The sequence below is a fragment of the Netta rufina genome (genome assembly GCF_964035555.1).
Source record: "Netta rufina genome assembly, chromosome: 3".
Classification (NCBI taxonomy): Eukaryota; Metazoa; Chordata; class Aves; order Anseriformes; family Anatidae; genus Netta; species Netta rufina.
Window position 1 is genome coordinate 61,595,866 of NC_140125.1, and position 20,040 is coordinate 61,615,905.

Genomic DNA, 20,040 nt, shown 5'->3' on the forward strand with positions numbered 1-20,040 from the left:
TGGAGGCAGGGAAGCAAGAGCAAGACACAGAGCAGCCTGTTTTCTGCAGCCTGAAGTAAAGAGCATTTCACATGCCTCCATGAGCTTCCCTGGGCTTATTAGGCCCACTTCAGCGTTCTGGCACCAAGAAAACCTTATTACCCAAATCCTACTCTGTGGCAAGCCACATGTTCACAGCTGCTAAATCAGAATCTGGGCAGACATACTGGATCAGAGAACTACCCTCAGCTCAGCTCTCCAGGGTCTGTGCATGAAGCAGATTTGTCTCTGGGTAATTTAGGTTGGAAGTGCTATCTGGAGACCACCCAGTCCCAGTCCCTGGTAAAAGCAGGTCTCATCAAATCAGGTGGCTCAAGGAGTTTTTTTTGAGCACTTTCACAGGATTCTTAAATTCTACCACCTCTGTGGGCAGCCTGTTCTAATATTTGACCATCCTGGTGGCAATAAATACACGCATGTTTCCAACACTTAACTGGAATTTCCCACATTGTCCTTTTTTATGTTGCTGTGCACCTCCAAGAGGAACATGGCTAGTCTTTTCTGTATCCTCCAAGGAGGTAGTTCTAGACAGCTATAAACTGTCATTTGCCTTCTCTTCTTAAGGGTGAATGGACCTTAAGGCTGAATGGGCCATTTCTTAGCCTCTCCTGATATGTCATGTGCATGAGTCACCATTTTGGCAGCCTTCCATGAACTCACCCTGGTATGTGTTGATCACCTATTTCAAGAGATTCTCTTTAATACATTCCAGAAGTCCCCTGGTTTACTCATGCCCAGCCATGTTGCCCTTCCAGCACATATTATGGTGACTTAAGCTGCTCGTGAGTGCAAAAACCTGCAATAGCAAAGCTTTCTACAGTTGCCTTAAGGCTGCCTGAGACTTTTTCTACTGCCTCTTCTTGATCAGATGATCAGTAGCAGACACCTCCTATAACATCACCAACACTGGCCTGTCCTCTGATCCTTACCTACAGGCTCCTCCTGGTTCATCATCTGTCTCAAGGCCAAGCTTTATGCGCTCAACTATCTGCAAAAAATATACTTAGCACTAAAGAATGAGACCAGAAGCAGGGTGACAAGGTATGTGGCTGACTGAGGCATCTGACTCCAGCAATCCCTACAGCACCAGAACCCCCTAAAGATACTGTGCTCGGTTAGACCCATTCCACCTCCACAAGGAATTTGGCAGCAATGTAATGACATCATACATCACTTTCTAAGCAGAATTTTATAAATGACTAAGCTTTTGCACAGCCCTGCAAAGTGCCTGTTTCTCCAGCTACAGAACTGAGTCCTCCCCAGCTTCAGGTGAAATTTGCATGACAATTGGTCTTAGTTCCATAGCTTTTAGCCACTTGTACAATCTAACAGCAATATTGGGCACAGAAGACATAGATATGCTTTAACAGATTAAAATCTTAGTCATCTAGTACTTGCACAAGACCCAGAGTGAGTCTGCAGAAACACCAGCAGCTGTTGCTGAGCTGTACTGAGATACATTGTCTGGACATCCCCAGCTGTCTGATTTTGAACTTGTTTTTAATTACACAGTCATGTAAAATTTCTTAAAAAAGCATGCCTTTAGACTACACACTGAGATGCATATGCATGCACCTTAATTGGATAGAAATATCTAGAAGGGAAAAAGGCTAGACTATTGCATTTATTGGCACAGTTCTATTTTTGTTTGCTGAGAAGCTTAGAGTATGAAGAAAAAAAAAAAATCTATCACCTTTTCTAAGTAAGCCAAGTATCTAGGTACTTACCTGACAACAGAACACTTAAGACAATGATGCATGGTAAGTATACTTGTAATACCGTGCATATAAACACTTAGTACAACTAAACATTCATAAACCATGAAGGACAAACCTTCTACCACCACATGAAATCTAGACAATCTTAAATATAAAACTGGATTGCACTGCAGGCTATACATCTGCCATTATCTAGGGTGAACAAATGCTTAGCAATATGCTGTGATGTTTACATACCCTCTGTATCTGCCAAGCAGAGATTCACATATAACTTGGAGTATTTTGAATTTATGTAAACAACAAAAAAATCTATTCACCCAAACAGCTTCAGGTCTGCTTGAGCATTCAGGCTTATGACATCCATTTTATAATTTAGGTTTTGATTTAATGTGACTCAGATTCAGAGAGCACATCGATGAAGCTTAAACCATCTGGAGCATAGTTCTTACTATAATTTAAGCTTAGTTATAGATAAAGACAGAAAATATTTTCTAACATTTGCATAAGCAGGATTAGCTTCTTCCTGACAACATCTTTGCACCCAGATCACAAATAATGCACACAACTAAGGACAGCAGCTCTTCTTTTTGTAATCTTTTTTCCTTGTAAAATTACCGGTATGTTTCAGGACCTACTGGCTAAAGCATAATCTCCATTTTAAAGCCATCCACAGGCTGTTTAACTAATACAGAGAATAATGGAACCAGTATTAAAACCAAAGGAAGTCTTCTAACTTAAAATCCTGGAACTGCTGGTACTAAGATGTACCATGAATTTACACTGTGTAAGCCACCAAGTAGCCAGCTTGGCAGCACTGGAACAGATTCAGAACACACACATTATTCTCTAGAACACTTCTACTTTCTTGATGCCTAGCTAGGAGATACCTACACATACAGCAGGTACTAGCAGTTTGCCACCTTCTAAGGTGGCTTCAGAATGTAAGCACCCATTTATAAGAACTCTGAGCACTTACAGCAGATCACATACTCAGATATCTCATTTGTGTTACAGGTTTCTCACACAGTGGGGAATCTCTCATGAGCATGCAAACACAAGAATATACTCTATATGAGAAACCAAGCCCCATGTAAGTCGACATGGGAAACCTTCAGACAGCAATGACAACAGGGCCCATCGTGCCTAGAATGATTAGCTGTTGCATAAAGGGCAAACTTCCTTTCTGGCTCAGAAATGAAGACAGAAGTACAACATGAAGCTAGCAATCATATACATTTGCTAAGGGTAACCTCCTGACAAATTCCCCTTTCAGAAACATGAGGAAAAATGACTCAAGACCTCCTTCAAAACAGATGTTTTCTCAAATCCCAAGAAAAAACATGCTGGGATCTTGCTTTCTGTAAACTTCAAATTAACATGGGGAAGAGTCATGACTGTTTAACACAATTACTATATCAACTAAAATACATGGTGTAGCAGGAATTTTGGAGAATGGTAGAAACAATTCAGCTGAAGTGGCTTAAGCTGTAGGATGCAGACAAGAATTTCACAGTTATTCAATCTCCTAAACAGGCATGAGAGTCTGATGCCACATTCAGCACTAGCATGAGCCTTATCCTATCCACTGTAAGGAGACGGTCTCCAACAATTCTAGGCTTTTGCACTCAAAAAGGCTGTCCCCCATCACCCCACTCTCTTTGGCTAAATCCATGACTGTTTCTAAATCATTCAATTTTCTAACCTTTATGTCAGTAAACCATCTGAATTACACCAAGCAAGAAATAAAGATGGGTTAGAAGTGATAGATAAAGAGCATAGCCTCCAACACTGTTTAATTCAAGTACTGCTACAGTCAGTCAGTGAAACATTATGGAACCACTACTATTCAGTAAATGTTAAAGAAAAATAAAGCTTGTGTAGGAAGCAGAAAACGAAGAGTAGGGAAAGAACATAATCAAGGAAGCTAATCTGTACTTTGGTATAATGCCTTTGATTTGCCATTACAAATCAAAGTAATTTTAAGAAATCTAAAGTATTAAGAAATCTTATGAAAAACTATTTTATTTGAGTGCGAAAGCCCATTTACACCCAATGAACACAGAAGATATCACAAAGACAGTTTCTTAGATTTTGCATGACAATAAAGTGTTTTGTTCTGTTTTTAATGAAAAAAAAAAAAAAAAAAAAGTTCTTTATTACCAGCCAGTAGGTCTGCAGAAGCTGAGGAACTAGAAGTGGCCTGGGCTGCAGGCTGGGGTTCAGGAGTACTACTTCCAAAAGCATCTAAAAGAAATTCCAAAAGGCAAAGAGTTCAAAATTAAATGCATAAATTCGTCACTTATTTTAAACAAGAGATGACATAGGATAACCATTTCATTCATCAGAAGAAGAAAATGAAAGCGCTTGACCATCTTTATTGCAGAGCAGTATCATGGAAGCAAAGCTCAGGTGGAAAAAAGGAGATGCAACAAAGTAGTGCTTCAAAAATAGCTGTTTTTTCTATAGGGAAGAATAGCACTAAAGAGGATGAGATATTAGGTCAGAGAAGCTTGTAAGTCCTTTTATTTAGGCATCTTCTCAGAAAACCCATAAAAACAGCATTCTAGGCTAGAGGGTTAACCTCTGATCTGACGCGTTCACCTCCAGAGTTTGGAGTAATTCCAGACAGAATTTACTGACTAACATTAAGTCTTTTCAGATGGATATTTCACTAATGTTTAGAAATTCAACACTTGTAAGTAACATTCATTTTCTACAGCACTTCTAAAGCTGGTTGTGCTCATCCTAATTTCCACCTTGTCAAATCTAAAAAAGATCCTGTAATTCGGCTCTCTGGTTTGAGACAAGTCACCCTTAAATCTTTAGCTGCTTTGAGAAACGGAACTGACAGAAAACAATGTGAAAGTGCAGAGCTCCAAAGAACAAGGAAGAAAAAACAAAACACATAACATACTTTCATCAGACCTCTGAGGAGAAGTGTCATACATGCATTGACTGCAGACAAACTGGCAAACTTAAGAACAACAAAATGGCAACAATGACAGCTCATTTGCAGTTCATTATTTTGCAATACGAAGAACTGGACATGTTATTCTTAGCTGTAATGCCAGACAGAAAAGCTGTAAGAAGGGAAAACTGCAGCTTTAGAAAAGCGCAAAGGTAATTGAGATGAAGTGATTCAACTCTGAAGTGGTGAGGAAAGAAAAATACCCACCACCAAATAGGTCAATCACACCTGAAGAATCCACCTTTGCTGGAGAGGCAGTGGGTAGAGGAGAGGGGGCTGCAAATGCATCCACTGCAGTAAGCACAGGATAAATAATATTTAGTATCAGCAAGGCAACAATGATAGCTAAATATTTCAAAGCCACGTGGGCTTTATCAGAGAGAATCATGGGATACATAAATTCAGGTAACGGTCTGCAGAACTGCAAAGTTTCTCACACAGCAACTGAACACTAGAGTACTTTAAAGAGTTGTTTATTACTAACTTTCTTATTCCTACAGGAGGATATACTCTCTCAACAGCCACATCACTTACTTGACATAAGTGTCAGCTACTTCATGATCCACATCTTTAACAAGTGCTAATCGTGTGACGAAAGTGTCAACAAACCCACAACTTAGTTTTTTAGCTTAAAGATGTAAATTGACAATAAGTCTTATTTTTCACTCTTGAGGGGAAAAAAAAATCAAAACCATAAGCCTGTGAAAACAAGCACTCACCAGATAAGAGATCAGCAGTGAGAGAACTCTCAGGCACAGGAGAAGCTCCATGCGGTGGAGATGAAAAAGCATCTTCCAGAAATGAAAGAAAAAACAAGAAGAAGTTAAGTATCATTCAATCAGTTTACACTATTACAAGGCATCAAAGCAGCAGGGTATTTGAAGATTTCTCTCTTTACCTGTACCAAAGAGATCTATGCTAGGAGTAGCATCTGGTTTAGGTGCTGCAGGTGCATCAGGGACAGACTCAAATAAATCTAAGACCAAGAACATAACACGTCTTTAACTCATTTTTGAAAGGCAGGACTGAAAGTGAACTTTCAAATTTTGCACAGCATCTTTGGAGTTAATAGGCTCTCTGGTTTGAAAGCCTAGCACATGCATGCACGCAACAATTTGTTAGTTCAATACTCCTGACAGATTAATCCACCAAAGAGTTAAAAACAATATTACCACCAAAGATATCTAGAGCAGGAGGAGCGGAGGTGGTGGCGGTAGCAGAGGTGGTGGCAGTAGTGGTAGTGGCAGTAGCTGTAGTAGCAGTAGCGGCAGCAGCAACAGCAGCAGCTGGAGAAGGAGTTGTTGCAGGAGCTGGAGTGGCTGCACTAGTTGTAGGGGTAACTACAGGAACAGCAGTCTCTGTTGGCTTCATAGCAAAGAGGTCCAGCTCGGGAGCAGCCTCTGCACTACCTTCGGATGGGGCAAAGGGGTCTTGTAAAAAGGAGAGGGGAAATATATGTGTATGCATACTTAGGATTAGTGAGGGAGGAAGTCAAAATCAAAGCAACTATCAGCTACGCACATACTGCAAATACACTCACGCACACAGATGAGGTTGCTCTAACATCTAGCCTACTTATCCAAACGCGTTACTTATGTTTTTCCAAAATAAAGACCATCTGAAAGGCTGAGCAGTCTAGTTACTAAAGGGCAGAACTTTCAAAGGCTGTTTGACAAGGCCAAAACAGAAAGATGATGAAAGTACATCTAGTTTAACAGGTTACTGCTCACAAAAGTCAGCACTGCCAGAATAATTTATTAGCACTACTGAACAAGCACAAAGGTATTGGAACTCAGAAACAGGCCATTTTGGTAAGCATGCTCTTCAGTCTAAGTTTATTTTTTGACCAATTGCAAGCACTAAAAAAATTTCAGAAAAACACACTGCCATGTAGTTTAAGGAAAACAAAACAAAACAAAACCAAGACAGCAAAGCAAGAGACCATCTAATGACATAAAACCCACCATTTCCTGAACATGCATCAAGAGCTGCTGCTACAGGGGTTGGGGTAGCTGGTGCTGCTGCCCCTTCTGTTGCTGCAGGGGCTTCCCCAGGAGAAGCTGCAAAGGCATCTTGGGTGCAGTTTTAGGACAGAAATTAAAAGAAAAAAGGATAAAGAGAAGAAAAATATAGTAAAAGAACCAAGTTAAATTGCACAGGTAGATCCCCTTATACAACATGAATGTTACTCTGACAGCAAGGCAAGTCATGCAGCACATATGCTTTTTCTCCCCTAACCCCACACAAGCAGGTTCTAGACAGGGTTTGAAGAAGGAACTTCTCTGTTGCCTGAAGTACAGCAAGTGTAAAAGACATTATTCTCATTGTATAAGGGTTCAGAGCATCATGGTCATGGACTACACAAAATTAACTAACGAAGAAAGAGCAGAGGTATGGCAGTAAGTTAGTGTTAATAACAACACTGAAATTTCATGCTCAAAGCCCACAGTATGTGTGGTTAATCTGTGCTGAAATTTACTTGCATAGTGCTCTGCACACTTCAGCGCTGTTATGAATAACAATCCAATTATATTGGAAGAGATCTGTGGCTAACATTTCTGACTTTTAAGTCAAGTCAGTCATGCAACATCTGAAAAATTGAACTTACTTTTTTCTTAACAGTATTGCAATAGGATCTTTCTGAAGTCAGAAAGACTGATTCATAGGTTATATTTACTCAGCTTGCTTCTGACAGACCCAGAATTTCATCTTCACTACTGGCTAGCCATACTTAGTCTCTCCTTCTTTGAGGATCTAAGGCCAACCAGCCCAGTCAAGTCAGGGAAAACAACTACTTTGGGGTTTTGGAATGACTTGCTCAAGTTTTGTTTGACTTACTTTTTGTATGCCAGTTGCTAATCGGAATGCTTAAACTTCAAGCTCTGAACTTTTACAACATTATTCCTGGGTTTAAACCACCATCTGTAGCTCTTAATTCCATGGAGTAGTCCTAATGGGCACTTCCATTTGGACTATCCTTGTAAACAAGCACTTTCTTCACAAACAAGATGGTACAATTAAGATTAAATGGTTTAAGATGCTCTCATAAAGGCCGTTTTTCTACTGCTACAAAGTTAGCAAGTTAAAAAAAATATGTTGGGGAATACTGCAATTGCAGTATCAAACTAGCATAGGAAAAAGCTTAACATGCTTTAACTGGAGTATCAATTTTAAAATGAAAACAAACATTTTAAAAACTAGTTTGCGCCAGTTAATCTAAAAAGCTCAAAAGAACATGCACTGGAACTTCAACAGAAGAGATCAAAGCCAACTATTCTTGTACAATAGAATTGAAATGAGTTAGTAGCAAAAAAAAAAAAAAAAAGAGGCCTGCTAATAAGCCATTTCAAATACAATTCTATTTTTCAGGTATCAGGGTTCAATAACAAAACTGGATGGCAGTTGTCCAAGTAAAAATAATTAGCCAAAAGTCACCTTGTTGTATGCATACCAGGCACTAGCACATACCCCATAGAAGAAATTCAACACAGAATTGGACTGAAGAGTTTTGAATTGTACAACTTCAGAATTTGATAGTAGTTGTGTGTTTATTCTACCCTGGTAGCTTTCACATGGAACATCACCCTGGGTTCTTTCAAAAGAACATAATTCTAGCTACACATGCCTGTAGACCAACAACACAGAAGTCAGTAGACAGTAGTTAATTATTTCCCAGCATGAGGGAACAGACTCAGTATTTTCTATGAAGAGGGATTTCAGAATGCACAGAGGTAGTAACAACTTCGATGGTGGGATGACTTCAGCCTCAGATCAACACCTGTTCCTGGCACAATGTAGACTAAAGTTCCATGTGCAATATCCTCAACAATTCAGATACACATGAATTGCTCCCAGCTCACAGACAGAAAGGAACAGCTAACCTGATACAGGCTTTACTATCTATTGCTAGTTCTTAATAGGGTTACAGTATTATTTTATTTATCATTGCACTGGGGTTAAATGGCAGGTGGTGAAAACACCAGAAGCTCATAATGGAATTTAAAAGAAAAACTGCATATTAGGAACTTCAAATGTTAGTTACACTGAGAAGTTCAGGGGACTTCTGAGTGTAGAGACAGATCACAGAATTACACAATCACAGAATGGCAGAGGTGGGAAGGGACCTCTGAAGATCATCTACTCCAATGCCCCTGCTGAACAGGATCTCCTAGAGCATGTTGCACAGGATGGCATCCAGGCAGGGTTTGGGTATCTCCAGAGAGGGAGACTCCACAACCTCTCTGGGCAACCTGACCCAGTGCCCTGTCACCCTCACACCAAAGAAGTGCCTTCACATATCCAGATGGAACCTCCTGTGCTTCAGTTGGGGCCCATTGACTCTCGTTTTGTCCCTGAGCACAACTAAAAAAGACTGGCTCCATCCTCTCAACACCCTCCCCTCAGATATTTATACACATTGCTGAGGTCTCCCCTCAGTCTTCTCTTTTCCAGGCTAAACAGGCCCTGCTCTCTCAGCCTGTCCTCATACAACAGGTGCTCTAGTCTTCTCATCAATGTCATACCCCTCCTCTGGACTCGCTCCAGTAGCTCCATGTCCTTCTGGTACTGGGGAGCCCAGAACTAGACACAATGCTCCAGGTGTGGCCTCAGCAGGGCTTAGCAGAGGGGCAGGAGCACCTCTCTTGGCCTGCTGGCAACACTCTTCTGAATGCAGCCCAGAATACCGTTGGCCTTCTTGGCCACAAGTGCACATTGCTGGCTCATGGACCCAGACTCCCAGGTCCCTCTCTGCAGAGCTGTTCTCCAGCAGGTCAGCCCCAGCCTGTACTGGTGCTTGGGGTTATTTCTCCCTAGGTGCAGGACCCTGCACTTGCTCTTGTTGAACTTAATGAGGTTCCTCTTGGCCCATCCCTCCAGCCAGTCAAGGTCTCTCTGAATGGCAGCACAACCTGAATAGGTGGCACTACAAAGCACAGTTAAAACAAAAGGTTTTAGATATGTGCCTCCCAAAATATGCTGTAGAGTTAATGCTTATTGAGACCTTTATAGCCTTTTGAAAAATTCTGCTGTACCTGCACAGATATTTTCTGTAAAAGTCTGGCACCACATGCAGAGATGGATACAACACATCATGATGCATATAACATATCACAGAGATGGATGAAGCACATCAACAGTGTCCAAAAATACTGTGTCTGAATTCTACTATTGAAATACAGGGCATATCAAGACATTTCTTTTATCTTTAGACTTCTCCCTCTCAGGAATGATTCCACTTGCACTTTGAAAACTGCCTGTAGACCAGGAATTCTTCACATTGGACATGTTAACTGAAAGCTTGCCCATTGTTCAGACTGACTTTTGCAAAAAGCTACGCTGAATTAATCCTGCATTTCTCATCTACTTTACAAGTCTATGTTAGGTGAAGATGTAATGTTGAACTTCTGTTCTTCCTAAAGTCAAAGTCCAGCCACAGGTAGCATACAGGCTACCTACCAGCTAAAGCATCAGTGATAACATGCAAGAGAAAAACAGTCAACATTAATTCCTGCAGTCTTCTCTTTTGATACTTCCAGCTTATTTGCTGCTTTTTTTTTTCTTTTTTTTTTTTTTTTCTGTATCTTTCAGTTTCTTTTTCTTCCCTTGTCGCTCCTTGCAGACTCTACATTTTTTCACCTGAGATCACTGTTCTTGATCCTTCCTGTACTGCACCTCACCACTGAGTGTAAAGCAACTAAAAACTGTCAAGCCACAAAAAGTTAAAATCACCTGGCGACTACATCTCCAGCTTCTGTCAGACCTTGCAGGTCAAATACCTGTTTATCAAGGTTAAGAATGAATGTCCCAAGACAGCAAAAGTGTCTGCCCAAGAAGTGCCACTTCTTGTGATTAGTAGTCTTAAAGTAACAAGGAATGTTAGTATTGGGCATTACTTACAGCACAGGAACCTTCAGGGATGAAAAACAAACAAACAGAAAACATGAGTAGAGAAATGGAAGCCCAATATGGACTCCATGATTTTAAAAGGTTCAGTCCTGTGAGTGTCTCGAAGGTACTGCGTAAGAATCTTCACTGCTGAGCATACTCAAATCTTCCTTTGAAAGATTTAGAAGTTTCTAGAAGTTTCCAAATCTAGAAATTTGATGCTATTGTGAATAATAAAAACTTTACTTTTTCCTGTAGTGTTCCAGGAAAGAGTCAGTATTCATTTAATCATAATTCTAATCCAGTTGCAAGTTTACACTGATTTCTAGCTATTTAACTACAGATTATTTATTTTTAAGGTCATATAAATCTATTCTAAATTAACAATACAATTTGAAAGTGTAGTATCTAAGACTGGCTTACCCCCCACAGTCTACAGAACAGAAGTATGCACCACACACTATGCATCTGAGTGGGTGCTCATGAGTACAAGCCTTGATTTCTGTGAGTAACCAATGCCAGATTCAATCTTGTTCTTAGCAGTGTCCTGAACTGCTGCCTAGGTTAAAATTGCTTTTGAACTGCCTGATTCTGTGGCATTGGATTCTTTTCCATCCTTTTAAAACAAGGTATTCAGTAACAGTTCTACTCCTTCCTCACAGCTTCTCAGCAATTTTACTGGATGTATCCTGAAGGCATCTGTTGATGCCAAACCTAAACAAAACTTTTAACTACGAACTACTAGTCTTTAGGAAATACCTTTGCTGTAAGACAGTTTGTATATGAGACCTCTCCAGCACTCCTGTCACTGGAAACAATAGGTAAACACACCCACACAGAGAACATACAGTAAATTTCTGGAATGAAGTTCTGATACCAAGTAAGTTATTACTAATTCTTACATACACTGTCCCATGGGAAGTACACTTCACAGGAAGAGACAAGTAGAAAAATACAGGGTTACTGGGTGATCTTAAATATGTTAGTAGTTTGTAATTTGGAAGATTTTTCCATTAACCTGGGCTGGTACCATGTTGAAAAGAAACAGTAATTTTTGACTTGCCATTGAGAAAACTCCTGCTTCATTAGACAAGAAAGCTGACAATGTATGGGGGAGTGTGATGATCCTTATTCTTACTTGAGTTTAGCAGCTATCATTAGAGACTAAAAGAGCATATCAAAAACAAAGGAAAATGTTTCCTATACATAAGTCTTATAGTTAGTATTTAGTACAAGTTCATTACCACTTCAATTTACTGTTATGCTGTGCAAACTAAAAACACAGATTCAAGAGTACAGAAATAGAGTAATTTCATCTGGTTCAGTATTATATTTACAGGAAAAATCCTAATGAAATAAGAGCTCAAGCATGGTATGTAATAAAGATGCAGGAAGCTGCCACGTCCACCTTCTGCAGTGCAATAGCTATTTTTCCAGAAATCATAGTTACTGAATAATGTGGAAAAAATACCTGTTTAACCCTGCACAGACCTGCAAGCTAATGTTCTTAGCTGTTCACCATAAGATACCTTAGTCTTAAGTGTATACATTTTTCCATTTCCAGACAGTTGGGCATATGCAAAGGACTCTACTAGCTAATATCACAGCAAACCAAAAGGTAGTTAACATTTCCAGTTCCATCTAGTAGCCAACATGCATGCATCTCTGGTAGAGTTAAATCAGAGGCCTTGTTTCAAATAGCTGAACTCATCTTGGTTCATCTACCTCATGAGTTGGTGCAGAGTACTAGAGCAACCAAACTAACCTCCAAAGAGATCCACTTCAGCAGTGGCAGCAGTAATAGTTGTAGTTGTAGCAGCAGCAGCTGAAGTAGTTGTAGTATCAGTAGTTGCAGCAGTAGTTGCACTAGGCTCTGGGGCAAATGGATCTGAAATCTGTGGCTCAGAGGTAACACCGGAAAGTGCAGCCAGATTATCTATATGCAACCACATAATGAAGATCAAACAGGAAAAGTAAGCGGAAGAGGGAGAGAGACCACAAACACTCAACTGCAAAAAAATAAGTCAGAGCTCCAAATAAGGAGTCTTAACATTCAGAAGTCTTAGAAATAAAAAATACTACTCACCCTCTCCCAAGAGATCTAGCGATTGTCCATTAAAATGACAGCAGTATAAAGAAACAGACCAATTAGTAGAACTGCCAGACTGAAGATGTTCATTAGTCATAAGTTTATTCTCTAAGTGATATGTCTAGTTTAAACAGTTTCACAAATGCACTTGATTTTCTAACATTCAAAGTTTTTCAAAATTATTGTTACATGACAAAGTTCTTTCTGTTTAATATCTCTGTCCATATCAGAACTGGTGCATAAATTCCATGTATTCGATAAATTCATATCTAATTACCAAGTTATTCACATACAAGTAGCATTTTTCACTGTTTCATTACAGCTGATTTTCTGTATTTTACCCTGCAACAGAGTGGACCAAGTAGTAACCTATAAGAGCTGACAGGAAGGTCTCTTACCTTTCACTATGCCAGGGCAGAGCAAAAACCCCATTCTTTAGAGCGCTCAGTTCAACACTATACAAGTTCTCCCCTTCTCCTCTCCTCAAACTTGTGTTTGGCTTAGCGGTGCAAGAGTAGCACCAGAAGTTGACAGGCTTCTTTAAAGTTTATAAGTAGCTAACATCCCAGAAGAGCAATGACAATTTTAAATGCAAGCCCACTGGCCTAACTAAACACAGATTCAAGATTCTCACCAAATAAAAGTTTATTTGGGAACAGCAAGGCCCAGTGAACCCCAGTGCTCATATTAAGTATAATAAACCATCAGAAGTAATTGAATTCAATAGAAATCAGTAAACAAACAAACAAACAAACAAACTATTATGCTATTAGCAAAATAAACTTAGATACCAGAGAATCACAAGACAATTCTGTTTAGTTGTAAGTATTTGCTAGATCAGAGTAATCAGTTAGCAGTCAAAGTTAATGTTAGTTATTAGAAATAAAATCTGGCTTATTGTTTTGACCCACATATCAGCACTCAAACCCTTCACAAACCTGGCACCAAGATCATTGCATTTGGACAGGTAACAGTTGGTAAATACAGTCTCAAGTTACTTCAGGAAACAAATCATTGTATCCCTACTGCTCAAAAGTATATTCTGAAAGGCAGACTGGTTGAGGTTCTTGTACTTGACTGACTTGTGGGAAAAATAAAAAAAAAGTCATGGTATAGAAGAGCAGCTACTCTTTGAGGGTTTTTCCTACGTTTGTGATGGAAGAAGCATATTATGCACAAACAACCACCCTTGTTAACACTTGCTATGAGGACTATGAGTTACTGACAGCATAATCAGGCTAGCTGTGTCCCAACTTTGGTTCCTTAATCAACTTTACAGAAGCCAATGAGCATCTTTGGTAATAGACTTCTATAATTTAAAGTCCTCTAAGACCAGTCAGATTATTGAGCCCAAAGGCAAGCATAGGAAATTTTGCCTATAAAACAAAACCAAAACCAGAACACACACACATAAAAACAACCAAGAAAACCCTACATGCTGTAAAAATGTGAGAAAACTTGGCAGTTTGTCCCTGTTTACTAACCACTAGCTCAAAATTGCTCCTAGACTCACTGTACATCTAACAGGGTCATGGGTTCATCTGATCCATACTGAACAGCCAGCGCACAGTCTAGATGTTTATGTAGGAAGCAAAATGCTTTGAGCAAGAAGAGGTTAATCTTCGTAAATTTGTCTTTATTTTACAGTACTTGTTAAAAAGGGACCAAGAAACCACATGCATGCATTTTAGTAATTGGTTCTTTGAGAAAGCTATATTTGAGACTTACTTCACAAGGTAAGCTACATCAAAATACCATTCTAAAAGAGTGCAACAGTATATTAAAAATGCAGCAGCACTCTGGTATCTCATTACTGCACACCAGGTGGACGCCTCACAGCTAGACTTGAAATAAACAGCTGTTGGCAAACTTCTACCTTTCAATAGCTTACTCTTCAACATATTTTTGTTACCCAGTTATGTTATAGATCATAATGAAGTGAAATTACAATTATCCAGCACAACAACGTGTAGTTACTCTTAATATGGGAAGAACTAAAACCTATGTTTTATTGTGTAGTTAATATTAAAGTAAGAATACTGCTATCAAATCCATGTTCTAAGATAAACTGCAAGGTAGTTCAAAGTAGTTCAAGTCAATTTGCTTTTATATCTGAGAGACATCTTGCAAGGGTACAAAAAGTACAGCAGGTTGAATTCTGTAATACCACAGCCTAACCTGCCTGCCAAATGCTTACCTTGCAGTATGCTGCAAGCAGCTTATTACCCTACCTTGATCTTCTACTGTTACCACGGAAGTGTAGGTTTCACAAGTTGCAGCTTATTTGCTAGACAACTTGTGTTGTACTCAGAAATATACAGGGTATACAACAGAATATACAGTGTACTGTATATACTAGTAAATATGAACCTACACTGAGACTAAGATTGAGAAAGAAGGATTGTTTATTAGGGACAACCTGAATTTCTGAGGCTTATGTGATATTCAAAGTGCCAGTTTGATGCTGCCTCTTGAAATATTTGATATTTATATCCTCCTAGCTATTCTGAACTACAGCGATTTTTCTAGCTTCCTCCTCTTACTACTACTGTCTCACAAGTTCCCACATTAACTTTCTGTGTGTGAACAGTTTTGCAGATAAGGAAGAAGCTAAGGTACCAAGGAACCTACTGTTACACTTCCTCACAAATATCCTGCGTGGAAGTGAACATGAGGTCGCCTAGTCCAGCCTCCTGCTCAGAGGAAGGAAGAACCAGCCAACCGACTCTGAAACTGCAATGTGTTGCTGTTACCCCTCATTATAATCAATTATCATTGCTAAGAAAACTCTGGCTCCACTTTGTAAGTTCCCTTCAAGTAGTTGTAGGCCACTGTCATAAATCCTCTTTAACCTCCTCTTTGCTGGACCACAGAGGCCCAGCTCCCTCAGCCTCTCTTCTCTGTGAGGAGAAAAAATTCTTTGTTTTACATCTCTGGATAGCCCCCTACCAAGACCCTCCACAGTTTTTCAAGTCTCCCTTGACTGCAAGAGTTCAAAACTGGACACAGTATTCCAGATGTGGCTTCACCTGCACTAATTAGAAGGTTCTGTAATACTTACGAGAGTGTACCATTTTGAACAAATGAATAAATAAAACCTCTTAGGCTCAAAGGTTTCCTCATTATCAAATAAAATACGAATGGAAGTTTTTGTATTTTCACAACAAATCAATTCCAAATCTCAATTTATTCTTGTCTGACACAGTCTTTGGCAATTATTTAGAAAGTTTTTTTTTTGTGTGTGTGTGTTTTTGTTTTTGTTTTTTTTAAGCAAGATTCCAGTGTGGTAACAGGTCATCCATAACTGGACTCCTGCCATCAGCAAAGCAGACAGATTTGAAGCTTACTAAGTAACCAAAATGCTGAAAAATAAGTCTGAAGTATACTTGATGAGGTTAGTAATAATCCTGGCCAAAGGAAAAAAAAAATGCTGCCCTTTTCTGTTGTGCAATAAGACAACTAGACGTATTACTGAGCAATTTTAAAGTTTTCAGTAGTTCAAAAGAATACACATACAACACTTCTTCTAAATATATCTACTCTCCAAAGTCTAGGTGTTTTGTCCAGAAACATGAAACAGATTGTCAGCTGTCAATTGTAATGTGAATCAATATTTTAAAATGTTAATGGATACTTATTCTGAATGAGCAACTGCTTGGAAGTATAAAAAAAAAAAAAAAAAAAAAAAAAAAAAAAAAAAGTGTTAGCCAAGAAACCTGAGTTCTTCTGAAATGGCTCAGAAAAGCTTGTGTTCCTGTACCTGGGGATGTCAGAGAAGGACAACAGTGGTAACTACCAGCTGCTAAGGCATAACTACAGAGAAAATAAGTAGGATGCTACCAAAAATCATGGAATAATTAGTCCCAGACCTCCTAGGAGAGGTGACCCTGTGGTCTTGTTTTCTGTATAAGATTACATTTCAGTTAATAAAACTGACACTTCTGAGAAAAAAAAAATCAACAGATTAAATATGAATATGCAAATCATGGTCTACATGACAACCATCACTACACTTTCATAATGAGGTTGCTGAGAGACAATGTCATTTTTAATGAGCTAAAGATGAGAACAGAAACAGGGTATGCAGAAGTCACTAGTACCCAGCATTAGCATTCATAATGGAATCAGCATGACTCAGTGTAGCACTCCTACCGTAAGAAGGCTAATGAGTTCATTAAGCTGCCACACAAGAGAAGATCTAAGACTGCACCACCATGGGTTTACAACTATACTACTTAAATCATCATTAATTGGCCTGATTCCTTGTCCTCATAGGAGAGAAGTGAACATTGCCTACATTTATTGTGGTCCTCTTCACTGCATCAGCTGGTAATGTTGTCTAGAACAGACACAGTTCTGTGTGCGCTGCACCACAGAGTTTAGATTCCAGAAAACTGGTTCCAATTTGAAGACAGTTAGCCCTCTACTTCTATTTTCATTTTATAGCTCTAAACAGAAAATGAAGTTTTTCAATTGTTGAAAATTGAAGTTCAATTGAAGGGATGTCTATATTAAGCGATGTCAGAGGTAACCGCACTTGCAGCAGAATCATTTACCACTGTTGGCATGCACAGCCTGTTAGACACATTTTTGCTTTAAAAGATATTTTTGGTTCTTCCCTTACTGGTCTGTGGGCTTTGCTTTATGAATGGAAGAGCTGATGTCTGCCCACACTTTGCCAATAGGCACGTGAACAGTTCTAATTCTACTTCCCCGATTATTTTAAAGTGTCTACCCTACCTGTTCACCTTCAGCCATTCCCTTCCTGCTCACGTTTAGCTACATAATCCTGCCCTCCCCCCAGCTTTGCAGTCAGGTCTTCATAAGCAGCTTATACTATTATGCATATCCCTAGAAAAAGGAGTAGTCCTGTTCCGCAAAGGAATGCCTGCCTGTCAGGTCAGCAGAACCCAGAGAGTGAGCTGGGAACATCCTGTGCTAGTACAGAAAGGGATAGGTTTCAGTTCAGCCAGCCAAGCAAGAAAAGGGAGATAGCAAAAAGAGTTGCTGATAGCCAGTTTTCTCTACCTCCCCATGAAGTTGCTCCAGCAGGGGCTGCTGGAGCCGCTTGCCCAGCAGCGGCAAAATCTGGCTGAAGATCCAGGAGATCACTGGATGGTTTGGAAGAGCTGCCAAGAAAGGAAGAGATATTAAATACTGGCATAATTTTTCTATTACAATCAAGTTTAAAAAAGAAAATCATGACTAGATTTTAGGAATCTTAGAATTCAGGAATTAGATTGTTTAAAGCCATTCTTAGATTGGATGACCAACAGAACCATTAAGATACATATATATATATATATATATATATATATTTCACGGCATCAGAGCAGTGGTCATGAACATGTGCACTACAATAACTGCCAAAGAACACATTACATCTTCAGATAGGATCGTAAGTTATTTACATTACTTGATAATGACATTCTGATTTATTAGATACCACTAAACTGTGACAATCCTAGAAAACAAGCACATCATCAGAAAGACATGCTCACAAAATTCCAGGTGTTTCCTAAGTATGGACATTTTAAGTTGGATATTATGAAAAAATTCTTCTCAGAAAGAGTGGTTAGATATTGGAATAGGTTGCCCAGGGAAGCGGTGGAGTCACCATCCCTGGAGGTGTTTAAGGAAAGGATAGATGTAGTATTTAGGGACATGATTTAGTGGGCAACATTGGTGGTAGGTGAACAGCTGAAATAGATGATCTTAGAGGGCTTTTCCAACCATAATGATTCTATAATTCTATTCTTCTACACGGGAAGTAATTGCTGCAATTTAAAATAGCTCTATTCTACTTCAATACTTCACCATGACATGTCAGAAAACAAGACACCTGCATTTCCAGACAATAAATAAACATCAGGTAGAATGAATTTGGTAAGACTTTAGTGGCTTAAGCCAGCTGGATATTTCCTTAGGAAACAAGGTCTTTTTAGTTAAAACATTTAAATAATAAACTGTAGAATCTCTTTCTTCAATGAAGCATTTCAACTTGACATTTAAATCAAGTTAGTCACATCTTCATACTTTTGGTTCGGGCTTACAACTTTTACATGTTTAGAGTTCTTTCTTTTGTGCTCATTACAATGAACAGTAGTGGTTTGTTCTGACTTGAACAAACTTGAAAGTATAGGTCAGAATTTTCTTTGACCAAATCTTTGACCAAACTTGAATGTTGATTTCTGATTTCAGCCTCTCAAAATTCATTTCATTTTTATGTGTTTTATTAACTAATTTGAACAGAAAGAAAAAGAAATCTTAATTCAGCAATTTTAGAAACAGTACTGAAGATCAAAGACCCCTTTGAATTTGTATATTACTTCAGTTTATTTGATTACGATTTTATGTTGTTATATTAAGAATTATACAACATCACTACTATACTGAAAGCAAATAAGAGTAGACACAAACTCGGCATGATTTTTGTTTATTTGGCTTTTGTTTGTTTGAGTTCATTTGTGACCTAGACTGCCAGAATTATCTGCTACATTCAATATTGTTGTAAAGTAAGCAAAATCTTGCAGGCAAGTCTCCTGTTACAAGTGTGACTTTGGCACCTACATCAAGTGCAGTAACTCAAATATCCTTTTCAATTTACCTGACTGGAGCAGCTGTAGATGAAGTTGCAAAAAGATCAACTGGAGGAGATGTATCGATACTTTTTGCTGGAGTAGAATTGGGAGATGTAACAGTTGTAGCTGGAGAAGACTGGAGAAATATTTTAAACACACATTCAATATACCAGTATTTTTCTACAAACAACTTATTCACAGATTCACATACTTAAAAAGCCCAATTTACACATCAGGTCCTTTCATTGTGAGTTGTTCTTCCTTTTAAGAGAATTTAAGGAAGACTGGGCTATGTTTTCAGAGGGCTAGCAATTCACAAAACCTGAATATTTTATTTTCTCACTAGAAGTCATGAGTATGTTGTATGGTCATGGGATACATGCCTAAACAAACATAAAACAGCCCTTCCTGTTCCTCTCTACCTAACCACACACAGGTCCCTTGTGCTTGTGATACCCATCTCTTCCAAGTGTAAATCTTTTCTTGTTCCAAGGGGAGCAAAGCAAGACCTCCCCAGAATGGTGGCTGAGATGAGGAACTGCAAGGAGACTCCTCCTTGAGATGCCTGGCTTGAGAGGAAATGCCTACTGCAGGTGCTCTGAGTGCATGCAGAGACACCAGCAGCAAGCTTCACGTTAGCTTTAGTCTCTTGGGTTTCATACTTGCTCAGTGTCTATGTAACTTACTCAGACTCGTGCTCTGGGGTTGTATTACCTGCCTTTTCAAATCCCAACCAGGACAACTAACAGTGCATATGTA

General features: G+C 39.1%; 1 protein-coding gene across 24 annotated transcripts in view; it reads right to left on the minus strand.

The window, feature by feature from the left end:
* SNAP91 (synaptosome associated protein 91) overlaps positions 1–20,040 on the minus strand; it is a gene marked incomplete at both ends in the record, with an annotated part of 67,739 nt that overhangs the window by 12,999 nt on the left and 34,700 nt on the right. For 6 of the 24 annotated variants that reach the window (XM_084283964.1, XM_084283963.1, XM_084283942.1 and 3 more), the window contains 10 exons: positions 3,918–4,001; positions 4,933–5,016; positions 5,445–5,516; positions 5,624–5,701; positions 5,898–6,155; positions 6,690–6,797; positions 12,377–12,547; positions 12,698–12,712; positions 17,729–17,829; positions 19,308–19,417. In XM_084283964.1, coding sequence (XP_084140090.1) covers positions 3,918–4,001; positions 4,933–5,016; positions 5,445–5,516; positions 5,624–5,701; positions 5,898–6,155; positions 6,690–6,797; positions 12,377–12,547; positions 12,698–12,712; positions 17,729–17,829; positions 19,308–19,417 — 1,081 coding nt within the window. Of the gene's footprint in view, positions 1–3,917; positions 4,002–4,932; positions 5,017–5,444; positions 5,517–5,623; positions 5,702–5,897; positions 6,156–6,685; positions 6,798–12,376; positions 12,548–12,697; positions 12,713–17,728; positions 17,830–19,307; positions 19,418–20,040 lie in introns of all 24 variants that reach the window. The other 18 variants (XM_084283947.1, XM_084283946.1, XM_084283945.1 and 15 more) reach the window with 12 other exon arrangements.